General features: G+C 52.2%; 5 protein-coding genes across 5 annotated transcripts; 2 read left to right on the forward strand and 3 right to left on the reverse strand.

The window, feature by feature from the left end:
- Positions 1–361: 361 nt before the first annotated feature.
- GUITHDRAFT_55311 (hypothetical protein) lies at positions 362–697 on the reverse strand (the record flags this gene model as incomplete). Its single annotated transcript, XM_005837461.1, has 2 exons — positions 362–427; positions 518–697. Coding segments are annotated over 2 exons (246 nt in total), but the record flags the coding sequence as incomplete, so codon positions are not given.
- Positions 698–5024: 4327 nt separating this feature from the next.
- On the forward strand, positions 5025–6900 carry GUITHDRAFT_103767 (hypothetical protein; the record flags this gene model as incomplete). Its single annotated transcript, XM_005837462.1, has 7 exons — positions 5025–5363; positions 5414–5455; positions 5586–5747; positions 5799–5861; positions 5906–6223; positions 6270–6386; positions 6433–6900. 7 exons carry the CDS (start codon positions 5025–5027, stop codon positions 6898–6900), a joined length of 1509 nt encoding a protein of 502 aa, XP_005837519.1.
- Positions 6901–6908: 8 nt separating this feature from the next.
- Positions 6909–9034, reverse strand: GUITHDRAFT_151180 (hypothetical protein). The gene is made up of 7 exons (XM_005837463.1): positions 8875–9034; positions 8698–8823; positions 8037–8650; positions 7510–7983; positions 7295–7460; positions 7104–7205; positions 6909–7059 (listed from the first exon to the last, which is right to left on the reverse strand). The coding sequence occupies exons 1-7, from the start codon at positions 8896–8898 to the stop codon at positions 7003–7005; spliced, it is 1563 nt and encodes a 520-aa protein (XP_005837520.1). The 5' UTR covers positions 8899–9034; the 3' UTR covers positions 6909–7002.
- A 1013-nt stretch (positions 9035–10047) lies between these two features.
- On the forward strand, positions 10048–10404 carry GUITHDRAFT_103769 (hypothetical protein; the record flags this gene model as incomplete). The annotated part of the gene is made up of 1 exon (XM_005837464.1): positions 10048–10404. One exon carries the CDS (start codon positions 10048–10050, stop codon positions 10402–10404), a length of 357 nt encoding a protein of 118 aa, XP_005837521.1.
- A 91-nt stretch (positions 10405–10495) lies between these two features.
- On the reverse strand, positions 10496–11059 carry GUITHDRAFT_66966 (hypothetical protein; the record flags this gene model as incomplete). The annotated part of the gene is made up of 1 exon (XM_005837465.1): positions 10496–11059. The coding sequence occupies one exon, from the start codon at positions 11057–11059 to the stop codon at positions 10496–10498; it is 564 nt and encodes a 187-aa protein (XP_005837522.1).
- Positions 11060–13358: the final 2299 nt, after the last annotated feature.

Below are 13358 nucleotides of genomic sequence, written 5' to 3' on the forward strand. Positions count from 1 at the left end.
CAGCCTATCATCGTGTCACTCAACCGCTGCAAGAAGGCAGTCACTCGCCTGCTCATAAAACGAGGAACGCTGCGACATAAGAGCATCCAGCAGTCCGCTCGCATCCGATTCAAGGAAGACAGCTGGAAAGAACCAAAGAACATAAGGCAGGTTGCAAAAGGCTTCCTGTCTGTTGGGGAGAAGCAGGCAGCCGGATGGAAGAGAGGGATGTAGAAACCTTCTTCGCTCTTCAAAGGCTTCTGAAGACCAACGTTCTCTAACAACTTAGGCTCCATCTTGCAGTAGACGACAAGACCCTTACAACACACGTCAGATTTTATTGTCGACCTTCTTTGTCAAAACTCACAGTCCTAAACTTCGCCCAGTTTTCAGATTGCAATGCAGCGCAGCTACCTGTGGATATCACGGCTCCATAATATGCCTGAAGCTGACAAAGCCACCATCATCCATCCATTTTCAACCCCCCTTTCCCCCAAATAGATCATCTCAGCCACCATCGCTCACTACATCATCTCACCTGATCAAGAACCGCCCGCTCAACCTTTAGGAACTCATCCTCTCCTAACTGCTCAAATGCCTTGTCGATCGGGACTTTGAGAAGCTCCGAGATGATCTCGTTGGTGTTGAAGTACTTGTAGCCCAGCTTCTTCGCTAGTTCTTGTCCCACCACTTCCTTGCTAGAACCATCCATCCCCACTGCTCGACATCATCTGCGCATGCAAGCATTTGGCAGAAGCTTACCGAGGAATATGTTCGACTTGGAGAGTTTACTTTTGATTGCCCCGATGTCGACGCTCGCGCGCAAGTTTGATAATCTTGCCCGGGTGTTTTTCTTGTGGCTGACTGAGCTCACCACTGGTCTCAGCACAACCTGATTGCTACCCATGTTTCGCAACGAGATGCCATCAGGCTTTACGAGCGACGACACTCCAAATGAGGTCGCTTGCCGCACGTAACTGTGTAGAAGGTTATTGGTTCCATGAATCACAGCATCATTTCTTACAGGGAAAGAAGGAAAGAGGCCAAAAATCCCAACGTCCTTCTCAATGCCATCTCGCTGCGCTCGTGGATCAGCGTTCTGCGATTAGTCGATTAGACCACCAAGCATGGCTCCTGGCAAAAACAATCCATCTACGAGTCGCTTGCATTGCTCTGATCTCTGTTCGTCTCTTTGTTCTGTGCGAGAATATCTATTCGAACTCTCCCACACTCATCCTTGTCTCAATGTTCCTGACCAATTCATTCCCCTTTACGATTAGTACACACTCATCGACTTTCTTCTTATCAGTGGGCTTGAGAACCTATTGGAAACTCCTAGCTCATATCTTATCTCAATCATTGTGCTGGTCATAAACCTTCATCTCACCATATCAGCATCAAAACTTGTACCATGCTGCTCATCTTTTCCCTTGCTACGATTATGTCTCCCTCACCCTGACGGCCTCCACATGACCTGAAGGACCAGTATAGAATTTGAAATTTATTAAGTATAAAATTCAAAGTTAAGAGAGAGTTTCAAAATTTAATCCAAGCATCTTACTAAAACCTTTTTTTTATCTTCTGGTACTGTTTTCAAACCTCATACATTTCATTTGGCAATTCAGTAGAACTAGTTTATAGAATTTTTCATTCAAATACATTTTAAAATATATATTGGATTTTTGAGAACTGTTTCATCCTACGATCAATTTTACTCATGATGGAAAAATACTTTTAGCGCTTACCTGTATTGCCGCGCCGCCGCTGCATGCAGCAGCAGCCTTGGAAGGGAGGAGGACGTTGATGAGGAGGAAGATAGATGAAACATGGAGAGAATCTGAACCTCAGGAACATCAGGAAGAAGTCGTCTAGGAGATGGTCTAGGGCAAATGCATGAGGCTGTCCATTTGCCGTGATATTGACCCGCGTTTGTTATGTAGCCTCTGTTGCTTGAAATCCTGAAAGAGGAGTTGTGTTCTGTCTTCTCTGCCAATGGCTTGATGATTGTACCTCAAGATTCATCTTAGAGTTCAACTTGAATGCAACTTCGAGGATTGGTTTGTTTGATTGTTTGATTGAAGGAGATGCAAGAGATGCAAGGAAGAGGAATTGACTCTCAATGTTTCGCAGAGGGGATCGGGTTTGTGCAGCTAGCTCGATGGGGCACGGCCAGGGTAGTCTTTGAGACGCTTTGGTCGGACGGATATGAGCTCATGCAGCATGCAAGTGAGTTGTATCAACGGATCAAGTCCTAGGTGAACTAGGTATCTGAGATTAATTTTCTGTTTTTCATGACTCGATTTGACTAAGTGACATTCATTGCAGGGACTTGTCTTTTGAACCATGCGTCAGGGACAACTATTATCGACTTCGAAAAGGAAAAAGTGTGCCTCTACCCTTCCGTTACAGCTGGGGGCGACCTGACAAACTGAGATCGTAAAACTGTTCAAATTTTCAACATGGAGGGGGAGAAGGAGAATGTTGCGGGAAAAGTCACACATGAAGAAGACGACGAGCGAGGCTCAGATGCGCTGCAGACTCAAGTCTCAAACACATCAGAAGCGCTAATCGCAAGTACCGAAGAGGATGGCCAGGCTAAAGAAGATGGGACAAACCTACCGAAGTCCAGTTTAAGAGAAGATTGCTCTAGGGATAGTAGCCCCAAACCCAGTGGCGAAAACGAAGGTGAACCAGCTGGCTCTGAGAAGCAAATTTCTTCTGTTCAAGATGCGCATGAGGAACAAGGTGAAGACAAAGAATTTCAATCTCGGGAAGCCTCAGATAAGGAAGTGAATCTTGGACTATCCAACGAGGACACTAGAGATGACAACAATATCTCGGAACATGAGAATTCTGAGAAGCCTGAATCTGCTCAGTCAGGAGCATCAAGCGGTGGAAAGAATAATCTTGATCTTGCGAGCAGCTCGCAGGATTCAGAGCGAGACGAGAAACAATCGACTGAGCCCAGTGTCCAACCACCCGGCAAGCAAACGAAACGTCAGGATGCACCTACAGTCGATATATCTGATCAATGCAACGACTCCGAGAAACAGGACGAAACACGAGAACCAACGGAAGTGAACGAGGTTCATGAGTCGAGAGAGGCAAAGGAATCTTCTGCACCAGGTTCGCCGGCGAAGGAGGAACAAGCTTCGGATGCACAACAAGAGATGCAAGTGGATCCTAATTCGGAGATTGAGTGCAAAATGTTAAATGTTCAGGAGATTGCTATCAACCCATCGGGAATTGAGGATAGTGAGAAAGCACTCTCCAATAGCAAACCGTCAGGAGCCACACACGACGTCCCAAGCACGAGGAGCGCTGAATGTTCTCCTCCAGATGCACAAAGCTCGAGCAAGAATGTTGACAAAGATGAATGTGCCTCTCAAGAAGAAGCGAAAGATGCAGTGCACGATGCCTCTGAACAGACCAATGTCAAGAGAGGTGACCTCCTTCCATTCACTTCATTGGGTGGTGATTTGCGGTTTGCAGTGTCTAAAGATGGGAGTAGCTCACAAGAGGTCAACGATTCGAATACGTCTCACAATGCTCTTGAGGGTGAGCACAAGAAAGTGGAATCACAAGAGGATCATCCTATGGTTGAGACCTCCGAGATTCAGAGCGAGTCGGTTTCAAAAGATTCGGTGAATCCAGCGGAAACTGGCTCAAGTGTTAAACAAGACCAGGCTGATACCAAATTTTCAATCACAGGATCACGAGAAAATCAGTCTGAAATTCATGCAAGGGTTGCAGAAGAGTCGCTTACGAGTTTCAAAGATGAAAAAATAGATCAAGACAAGGAAAGGTCTGCAGATGTTGGCAATCTGCTTTGCCAAGATGGTGTGGAACCCATGCAGATAGACGCTGCTGAGAAGGATCAGACCAAAAAAGATGCACACAAGCAGAATATGAAGGAGGATGAGAGTAAGGAGGTTGCTCCCAACCAAAGTGGTGGAGAGAAATCAGAGGACAAGGGTGAACCGATGGAATGTGAGGTCACTCCGAATCAACTTTCAGATACTGTCAATACAGCTGGATCTTCGACCGAGTCAAAAGTCCTTCAAGGTTTAAATGACAAGGGTGCAAAGGAAGATGCAAATAGTACGCAAGCATCTGAATCGAACTCTGGATCCTTGCAGGTTGGTGGCGATTCCGATGTGAAATCAGATGTGGCTCCTGAGAAAAAACTGCCGCTCTCTGGAGTTGCTGGCAACAGTGATTCCGACAAGCAGCTGACGAAGCATCCTGGATCTGAAAGTGTCAACGTTGAAGCCACGACCAGCGTATCTCAACCAGAGTCCAGTAAATCGGAAACATACGTGAACAGGTGATTCTTTAGATTAGTGTTACTGCCATGAGGTTGATTATTTTTTAGGAAAGACACCGCGTCACCTGTATCTTCCGTGACTAGTCAAGTTCCATCATCAGTAAGTCCTACGGTCCCACAGCCCCCTTCACTGACACAAGCTACGGTGGTTCCTGTTTCATCCTCAACCCCGAATTCCTTACAGAATGCAACGAAGCAAACACTAACACCTGGATCGGTGCCACAAATCGATATCAAGAAGGGGATGAGTCAGCAACAGTCCTCTACCAGCTTGGTTCCAAATCAGACTGTCAGCAAGGCTCACTTAGCTGCCAAGTTGAAAAATAGACCTCAACAAAGTTTCCTTCAGCTTGGTGGTCTCACAGTCAAGCGTTTGGGGGTTATCGTATGGGACCGGCCGGCATATCATACGAAACGATTCATATTTCCCGTTGGCTTTTTAAGTGAAAGATCCTATGCCTCCTATCGGCAACCTGGTCAGAGCACTGCATATACTTGTGAGATTTTGGATGGGGGTGAGAGGCCAAATTTTCGCATTTCAGTTCAAGATGATTCTGAAAATCCCATAACAGCAAAGTCTCCGACTGAAGCATGGAAAGTAGTGGAACAGAGAGTTCAGGCAGTTCCAACTTCCCACTCAGATCAACAGCGTTTTGCTGGCAGTACAAGACTCTGTGGTGCTGTATATTTCGGTTTAGCGCACCCTTCTGTCATTCGCATGTTGCAAGGACTGCCAGGTGCTAGCAAGTGTGCTTCATTCGCCTTTGCAAGGAAGAGAGAACAATTGCATGAAGTGACAGAGGAGGAGAATGTCATACCGTCGACAGAGAGTGTTTCGTCCCGGTCAAGTCCAGCGCTCAAAGAATCTCAAACAATCATCAAGGCGGCATCTCAGGCAGAGCCCGTGCCGACCGCTGAGAAGAAAGTTGAAGTAGAACGAGATGATTGGATTCCTCTCTTGCAACAGGAGTTGAATGACATGAAGAACAGAACAAGGCACACTATTCAACCACTTTCTTACAGTCAGCTTCAACCAGAAGGGTGGACAGCACAAGAGGTTTTTCGCTTGATTGCACTTGAATCGAATTCGCTTATGCTGGTCTGCAGGTTGACACCTTCTTCAATGGACTGAATGAATATCAGATGTCGGTAAGTTACAAGCTCTGTTTGGGAAGGCTTCCTCTTTCACCTCCTTTTTCTTATTCATTTGGATCCCTTTTATGATTCACTTTCCGTTGTGTATCTCTGCTTCAGCTCCAGCTGATCCTGATTTCCAAAGACGTCACATCTAGCGGCTGCGATTGGAACCAAAACAGCGCAGCAAGTCAATGATTATGCATCTTATGTGTGTGATGTGATGGACCGTCGCGTCAAGGCAAGCCGTGAAGAGCAGCTGCAGAAACAAGCAGCTCTGCTAGCGGCTGCGCACCAATCAAGCAATGTATGCAATGTTTCCTATGAATGTTTCCAATCAATCATCATCCTTTTCCAGGCTCAAGACGCTGGAGCTGCCGCTTTACAAGCTGCTGTCACGGCTGCAGCAAGTGCGCCCAAAGTAAGTCAATGTTCCTGAAGTCATCGACCTGATGTTGGCATTAGGAGGGGACACAGCTGAGAGAGATGCTGAAGAGCCAATCTTCCCATGCGATGCTCGCACAAGTCTTGACACATCTGTGGCACACGGAAAGACTTTGGCGCCATGCCCTTCAACAAGCGCTGCAGCTATTTAATGAGACGCACGTGCTATCCGACAAGATGATGGAGAAGCTTTTGGTCCTTGGTGCGAGATTGAAGAGTGGGAAGGGTTTCAGCGAGGCATCACTGAAGAAACGAGTTGAAGAGGAGACTAAACGGCTGAAGGCGGAATCGATGGAGAAACAGCGGAAACAGGTCGAGTTGGAAAAGCAGCTGAAGAAGGTGTGGAAAATGAGCTTCCGCCCACTTATGTGACGAGTCTCCACAGGCTCAATTGGATCAGAAGAAGTTGAGAGATGATCTCTCGACATCGGAGGAGAACGTGGCCTCCTTGAACAAAAATCTGAGAGATTTTGAGGGCTTGCGCGATCAGGCCTTAGCTCAGGTTCGTAGACGCTTCTTTCTTGTTTGTTCTCACCGGCCGGCAACAGATGTCGGAGTGCAGGGGAAAGCTTCTCAAGGAGCAGAAGGCCAGGCACGCGCTCATGCTGCGAAAAGAGCGGTTAGAGGCGGAAGTCATTCGACTTCGATGTACCATCGAGGCGGATGGCAGAAGCCGTCGGGCTCAAGAGTGCAAGGCTGAGGCGCAAAGCTCAAGGATGGAGGAGCTGGAGGAAGAGCTGAGGCTGGAGAGAGCGAGACGAGAGATGTTGGAGAAGCAAGTGGAAACACTAGGACACAAGCCGAATTATGACGAGCTGCAAGTCATGGGGGTAGGAGAAAAGCGAAGGCGACTTGAGGAGGTGCAGGAGACTGGGAGGGGGGACAGGCAGAGCGAGCCTGGAAGAAGTGACAGGTTTCGACTGGCGAAGATGGCATCGATTGCAGTGCCCGGATGGAAGAAAGAGCAAGACGGAAGCTGGTGCGAAGAGAAGAGGAGGAAAACGACACAAGCGTAGCTTCGTTGCCGTCAAATGTGTAATCTTTATTTTGTGTACAGAGAAATGAACATCAAGTTTTCAATCCTTCAACCTCTGATGGGCTTCCCTCAACCATTTGCTTCACTCTGCAGCAGGAGGCTCCTCACCGTCTGCCGGTGGCGCAGCTTCCGCTTGCTCCTGCAGGATGCTCAGACGCATCAAAAGTCTCGTCAATTCTTTACCTCCGCCGGTGCTGCTGCTTCGGCTGCTGCTGCTTCGGCTGCTGCTGCTTCGGCTGCTGCTGCTTCTTCTTGAGCCGCCTTCTCCGCCTTCAGGGTGGCAAGCTGCACTCGCTGATGTCAGAGAAAGGCACGACAAGGCACAAGACTCAAGATGAAGGGAAATCGAGGGAAGCAGAGCAATCTCAATTCACCTTGATGGCAGCATCCCCGAACTCGAGAACCAGCAAGACAAGCGCGACAAGAAGTTGAGCAGTGAAGGGCATCTCGCTCTCCTTAGTCACAGGTTCCGCTCCCTCAGGGTTGAGCTTCAGCTTGCATTCGTCCATGACGGCTTGATCGACCGCGAGGAGGTCGAACCTGTCGTGCCGTCAGCGTAACTTGGGGAAGCAACGGAGGGTGTCCTCACTTGCTCAGAGCATCCGATAGGTCCTTGAGGTAGCCGTCGCCCTGAGCAACCTTGACCAGGCACTCCACGCTCGCCACCACCCGATGAGCCACCGTCCCGGCCTCGAAAGTGCTGATCTCTGACAGCTCGTGCCCGTGCTCGTCCTTGCGCTCCATCGGCATTCGCTCTCCAATAATGTCCTTCACCTTCTGCACCAGATCCTGGGCGAACGTCAACTTGCCTTCTAGCTCGTCGATGCCGTCCTCCTCCACGGGCTTCTTCTCTTCCGGCACCACACAGTCCTCGTTGAGGAGGCGGCTGGCTGCCGCCTGCTCTTCTTCCACTCGTTTCTTCGCCTCCAAGATCAGCTTCTCGTGGGTGAAAGACACGGTCGAGCGCAAGTCCTGCAGGACCTCAAGATCCTTGTCGCTCAGGTAGGATGAAGACGACAGGGTGTCGATGAAGATGAGCCCTAGAACTCTTCCCTCCAGGTACCTGCAAGCAGACAGAGTCACCTCGCCCTCCTAAACTTGACGTCTACAGCTCACTTGTCATCTTCGGAAGCCAGTAGAGGGCACACGGCGAACGAGCCAGGCAAGGGCATCCCATGGAAGACGAGGGGAGGGTCGGACTCCAGCACGTTGGAGACGAGGACGCTCTTCCGTTCCTGTACGGCCTGGAAAGAGACAGTGGCCGTGCCGTTGGAAAGAGCAGGTGACAAGATTTCCTTTCCTCGCAGCCAAGAGTTTTCCCTGTTGGCGTACTTGTATGTCAAGGCGCAGTAGGTGGGTACGCGGGGCATGATCTTGGGAGGCACCCAAGGAGGAGGAGGTTCCTCGCCTTCCGGCACGTTGGTCCATCGTCCTTCTTCCACGCTCCATCCCTCAGGAGGAGCAACGGCTTCTTCCTCCGGCTCCGGGGCTGCTCCTTCAGGAGCTTCTCGCTGCTCCAAGAAGGCGACATAGACGTTCTTGGCCTCAGTCTCCTTGCGCAGAGTCTCGATGAGGCTGTTATACAGCTTGTCGATGCTCGTCTCTTTGGAAAGACTCTCCTTGCAGCTGTTCAAACGGCTCGTGTTGTCGCCTTGCTCGTGAATCTTAGCCTGTTCCTCCGCGTCCACTCTCTCCCTCTCCTTCTCCGCATGCTCCTTTGCTTTCACCGCCTGCATACTCATCAGTACCTCCCTCCAAGCAGCATAGAGCAGATTACCAGAGCCTTCTGCTCTTCCACCGCGAGATACTTCAAGAGCCAGTGAGCAAGATAGTCGACAGGGTCTTCTGGCTGCACAGAAGCGACAGAGGCCAAACCAGCCGTGAGAGCTGGTCCCACCGTCTCCTGTGTACAAACTATGAGCTGATCTGCACACAAGTTGAGGGAACCGTATACCTGCAAGTATTTTGCGTCCGCCATCTTGAATCACCTGAGCAAAAGTCAGCATAGTCAAATCGCGTGCTTCGTTCAACTCATCCTCGAGCGCAGTCGACTTTCCTTCTCACCTACCTACATCTCTGTATTGTAACGTATGGAAGTGACAATGCTCTCGATCATGGACTCAGACATGTTCTATTCCTCATGCTGTCCCCCCCTCCCTCCCCCCTGCGTTTCCTCGTCCCTCTCCTTCCGCTCCCGCTTGTTTTTTCATGCACTGCGCTGCCGTTACCGTTAAAACCGTTGAACTTTCCTTCTGATAATGAGGGCGATGAGACAAATGGTCTGATAAGTAAAACATTTTTAGTTACAATACGGTACTGTTGTATTCCTCACCCACCCTCCCACTGCGATACTGGGACAACCCCTACCCAAGTACCTCCTCTGCCTAGTCAAAGTACCCTTATCACCCCCCATTTGATACTGAAAAGAAGGGGTGGGGTCCAGAGGTCGCTGTCCTGATGGGACTGCAGTCAGATCTACGAAGAGCCGGGAGAAGCCATGGCGGCACTGAGCTACTAGGCTAGGGAGAACCTGAGAGAGGAAGAGAGAAGAGAGTCTGAGCAGCGGAAGAACGAGGAATGACGGGTAGAGGATGATGTGATAGTGTGGGAGGAGGGCGCGGCGATATGAGAGGATCCATTCTGATTCAGGTGATGAGGTACGAGCGAAATCATATCAAGAAATGAGTCTCGTGAGGTACAACATCAAGATGAGCCTCCTCTCCTTTCCTCGTATTGTAGAAGGTCGTTGCTGCCTCAGATCTGCTTCGGCGCTCATGCTCCTACAGCCGTGTCATCCCCTGACATTGTCCCGAAATCTCGAGGGACACTCTGTGAGAAATCGATCTCTAGCGCTCCTGAGAGCAATCAGACTCAACGTAGTTCGTACATGTAAGATAATGATTGCTTGATGAGAAAACTTGCTCGATATCTGTAATCAGGCCTGAAAAGTAATCGGGAATAAGAATCTATCAAAGGATCTGAGTTTTGTTTCCACGGAATGCTGCCTGACGAAGAGAGAAGAGAACAGAGTCAGAGTCAGAGTCAGAGTTAGAGATCCGTCACTTGAAATGTCATATGGCGTTTGATTGGAGGGTCCGTTTGAAGCCAACTGATACGGGTGGCAGGCATGGGAGAAGTCTGCAGCAAGGATCTGATACCTCTGCATGGATTGAGTGACATGTGCAAGGGTCACAGAACCTCCTCCACTCCCACCCGTGATGACTACCGGATACGGAAATCTCCCGTAGGCCAGCAGGTCTCCAAGAAGAGCCCAGCTGGCGGTGATCGCAAGAGCGCAGGCATAGCGTCAAGACTCCCCGATCCAAGCCAAGAGCGAGCGAACGAGAGTATCCGTTTGAAGCTCTCGATGCCCTACAGTCCTGCTGCACCTGCCATGCCCGAGGAGGACACGGACTGGGAGAACGAGTGCAAGAGGCTGATCGATCGTACGCTCGCTCAGGACAAGAAGTCGACGGAGATGTGAGGAGGAGGCTAGATCTAGGGCCAGGAGGAGCGACAAGGGGGGAGGGGAGCAGCGGCGAGTCGCGTTAGAATACAAGACTTCACTCGGTCTGCTATGAGTACCACGGGGTCTGGCAGAGGGGGCAGGTGCTCTTGTTGGAGGTGTTGAACCACTTGTAGAGGCAGGCGCTGTGGAACTTGTTCCTGCAGGTGTGGCAGGAGAGGGTGGGAAGCGAGTTGTTGACCATGTGGATGACTGTGTAGCAGATGGGGCACTCCTCCACCCCCTCGAACACCTGGTCCACGTTCTTCTTCCACAGCAGGATCGCATCCAGCAGCGATCCGTCCTTGTTGTCCAGCAGCGTCCTCATGGATAGCGCCCACTTCTTCCACTTCCCCTCGCTGATGCCGACTCTGCGCGTTCCCTCCACCTCCACCACGCGGAGAGGATAGAGCTCCGGCACCCGGAGAATCACCTCCATCACCGCCTCGTCCTTGCTGTACGCGGCTGCGATCTCCCGCGTGCTTGCCGACGCCCGGATGGAAAGCTCATCCTTGTCGATGCTGGAGCTGCAGACAACCGCAATCTCTCGCGCGAGGAGGATGGGACTGATCTTGTAGGATACGAAGCTCTCCACGCTGAGAGCGGATGCTCGGTCGAGCTGGTTGTACCACATGCGAACGAGAGCTGGAAAGGCCTGGAAGGACTCTAGGAAGAGATGTCCGGCCAGTCGCTCCATCACTGAGATGCAGTCCTGAGGCGCCAGCAGCTTGTCGAGAGGAGGAAGCGTCTCGCAATTCATGTCTGAGGAGCTCCAGCTCGCCGGAGCATCGAGCGTGAGGTGCGCGAAGGTGACGTCAAGGAAGGGATGGAGCATGGAGGTCTGCCGCAGCCATGCTGAGATGTTGGCCTGGTAGCGGGGAGGACAGCGTCTCCTCAAGTCCAGCGCCAACTTCCAGGCGAGCATGCCGCAGAGCGAGACGGTAGACATCAGAGTCTCGTGCATCACCTCCTTCGCCTGCAGGTGCGTCTGCATCGCCGTCACCAGAGGAAGAGGAAGGCACCGAAGCTCATCCGCCGGCTGCTCCTCCCTGCTGCTGGTAGCAGAGTTTTCCTCCTCCTCTACCTTGAGCCCCTCCCATGCTAAGCCGTCCAGGTGCCCCAGGAGGGAGTCGGAGACGTAGAACTTGGAGAGGAGGGCGTACGCTGTGAGCTGGACAAGGACGTCGGAGGAGGAGAGGAGGGTATGAAGGGCCTCACAGAAAGATTGTCTCTTCCTCTTGATGAGATGGACGAGGCTGAGCTGCAGTACCGACATGGGAGCTGACCTGGATACATGGGCGATCAGCCGCAGGCGAGCTCGAGGAGGAGGAGGGAAGCTCGTCAGCTCGTGATCCCTGGCAGTCACCAGGTCGCCGAGCAAGTGGGCGAAGCACGAAGTCTTGATCCTCGTCCATAGCTCCGAGGGCTGCAGCTGCCTTGCCTCCCCCTCCTTCTCCCCAACCTCCTCGCACTCTGCCTCCTCCTCGACCTCGATCACCTCCTCCTCGCCTCCCCCCTCGTAGAACTCTGCTGCTTCCTCCGAGCCCTCCGGAAAGTCGCCGACCTTGACTACCCACCGCTCGAGCGCTGACAGCAAGAGCATAGCGAACCCCTGCTCCGTCGTTCCCCTATATCCCTCCCCTGTCATCCACTGTCCAACCGCCAGGACCATCCTGCTGAAGGCTCGCAACTCCTCGCTGGCTCCTCTTACCCTTCCTCCGTCCGGCTCTGCAAGGAGCAGTCGATACCAGAAATGGGCGAGGGAGGCGGAGGAAGAGCGGAGCTTGTGGAAGGAGCAATGCTGGAAGGCGAGGAGGAGGTGGTCACAGTGGAGGAGGAGCCCCTTGGAGGAAGCGAGCATGTAACACGACTCGGGGACAGGGACGTCGATCGCTTCCTCCCTCCTCCACCAAGAGCACGTGTGAGCAAACAAAGCTCTCCACCCCTCCTCTCCTCCCACCCCCTGTACCCGGAACCGATTCATCTCTGCCAGACACTCAAGCGCGAGGAGGGCGAGGGTCTCGGCCTCCCCCACCCCCTCCTCTCGCAATCGATCGATCGCCATCACAGACTTGCTCGCTTCCTTGTGGATACTTGCAAGCGTCCTAGCAAACTTCCTGACGCACCTTGCCCACGTGTCGACGTTCTGCTCCTCCTCCTCCTCCTCCCAACCCTCCACTTGCCCCATTGCCGCTTGCTGGAGAGGTTTGCTGCTGAACAACTTGGGGTGGAAGAGACGAAAACTTTCTGTCTGCCTTTCTCTCCCATCCTCCTCTCGGATCGTGAAGAACGGAGGAAACTCCTGCCTGTGGACCTCCACAAGTCGCACCGCAACAACGTTGACCTCCTTCTCCTCCTCCTCCTCCTCCTTTCGCTCCCCTCCCCCATGCTCCCAGTTGCGCAAGTAGAACAACTTGTCCTCCGGCTTTGCGCCCTCGAGGAGGCAGTGGGAGAGGAAGGAGAGCGGGGAGAGGACCTGGCAGACAGCTAGCATCTCCACGTGCCTCGTCGCCACATCTTCCAGCAGACAGTCCGTCGAGCAGTGCAGGTCGGCGAGCAGGTCGCAGAAGGTGAGAAACCTGCTGGCCGGCAGCTGGGCAAGGAGGTGGTAGACATGCGTCAGGGCCGCGGCCCACAGGGTCTCCCCCGACCGCAACTTGGCTAGCGAGTCCTTGACGATCGTCCTGGTAACGCTCGCGTGCAGCTCCCTGCCACCTGCGTCCTTGAGCAGCACCGGAGCGACGAGCTGATCCCAAAACCTCTCGAGGTCGCGGCGGAAACTTCCGTCGTCCTCCTGCAGGAGAGGGTGAGGCGGTGAGAAGGAAGAGCACAGACGAGGATGATGCCGGGAGAGAGGGAGGGGGAGGAGGATGCTGGGAGAGAGGGAGCTGGAGGCGGGAAGGAGAGGGAGAGGAGGAAGGGAGGGAGTAAGT

Source organism: Guillardia theta (assembly GCF_000315625.1).
Source record: "Guillardia theta CCMP2712 unplaced genomic scaffold GUITHscaffold_14, whole genome shotgun sequence".
NCBI lineage: Eukaryota > Cryptophyceae > Pyrenomonadales > Geminigeraceae > Guillardia > Guillardia theta.

What these genes read in the sequence shown, in the direction of transcription:
- GUITHDRAFT_151180 (XM_005837463.1), bottom strand. Translation starts at nt 8,898, where the DNA reads ATGGCGGACGCAAAATACTTGCAG. An exon ending in CGGACGCAAAATACTTGCAG is followed by an intron (nt 8,824 to 8,874) that starts GTATACGGTTCC and finishes GTTTGTACACAG; the next exon opens with GAGACGGTGGGACCAGCTCT. An exon ending in AAGCAGCAGCACCGGCGGAG is followed by an intron (nt 7,060 to 7,103) that starts GTAAAGAATTGA and finishes AGCATCCTGCAG; the next exon opens with GAGCAAGCGGAAGCTGCGCC.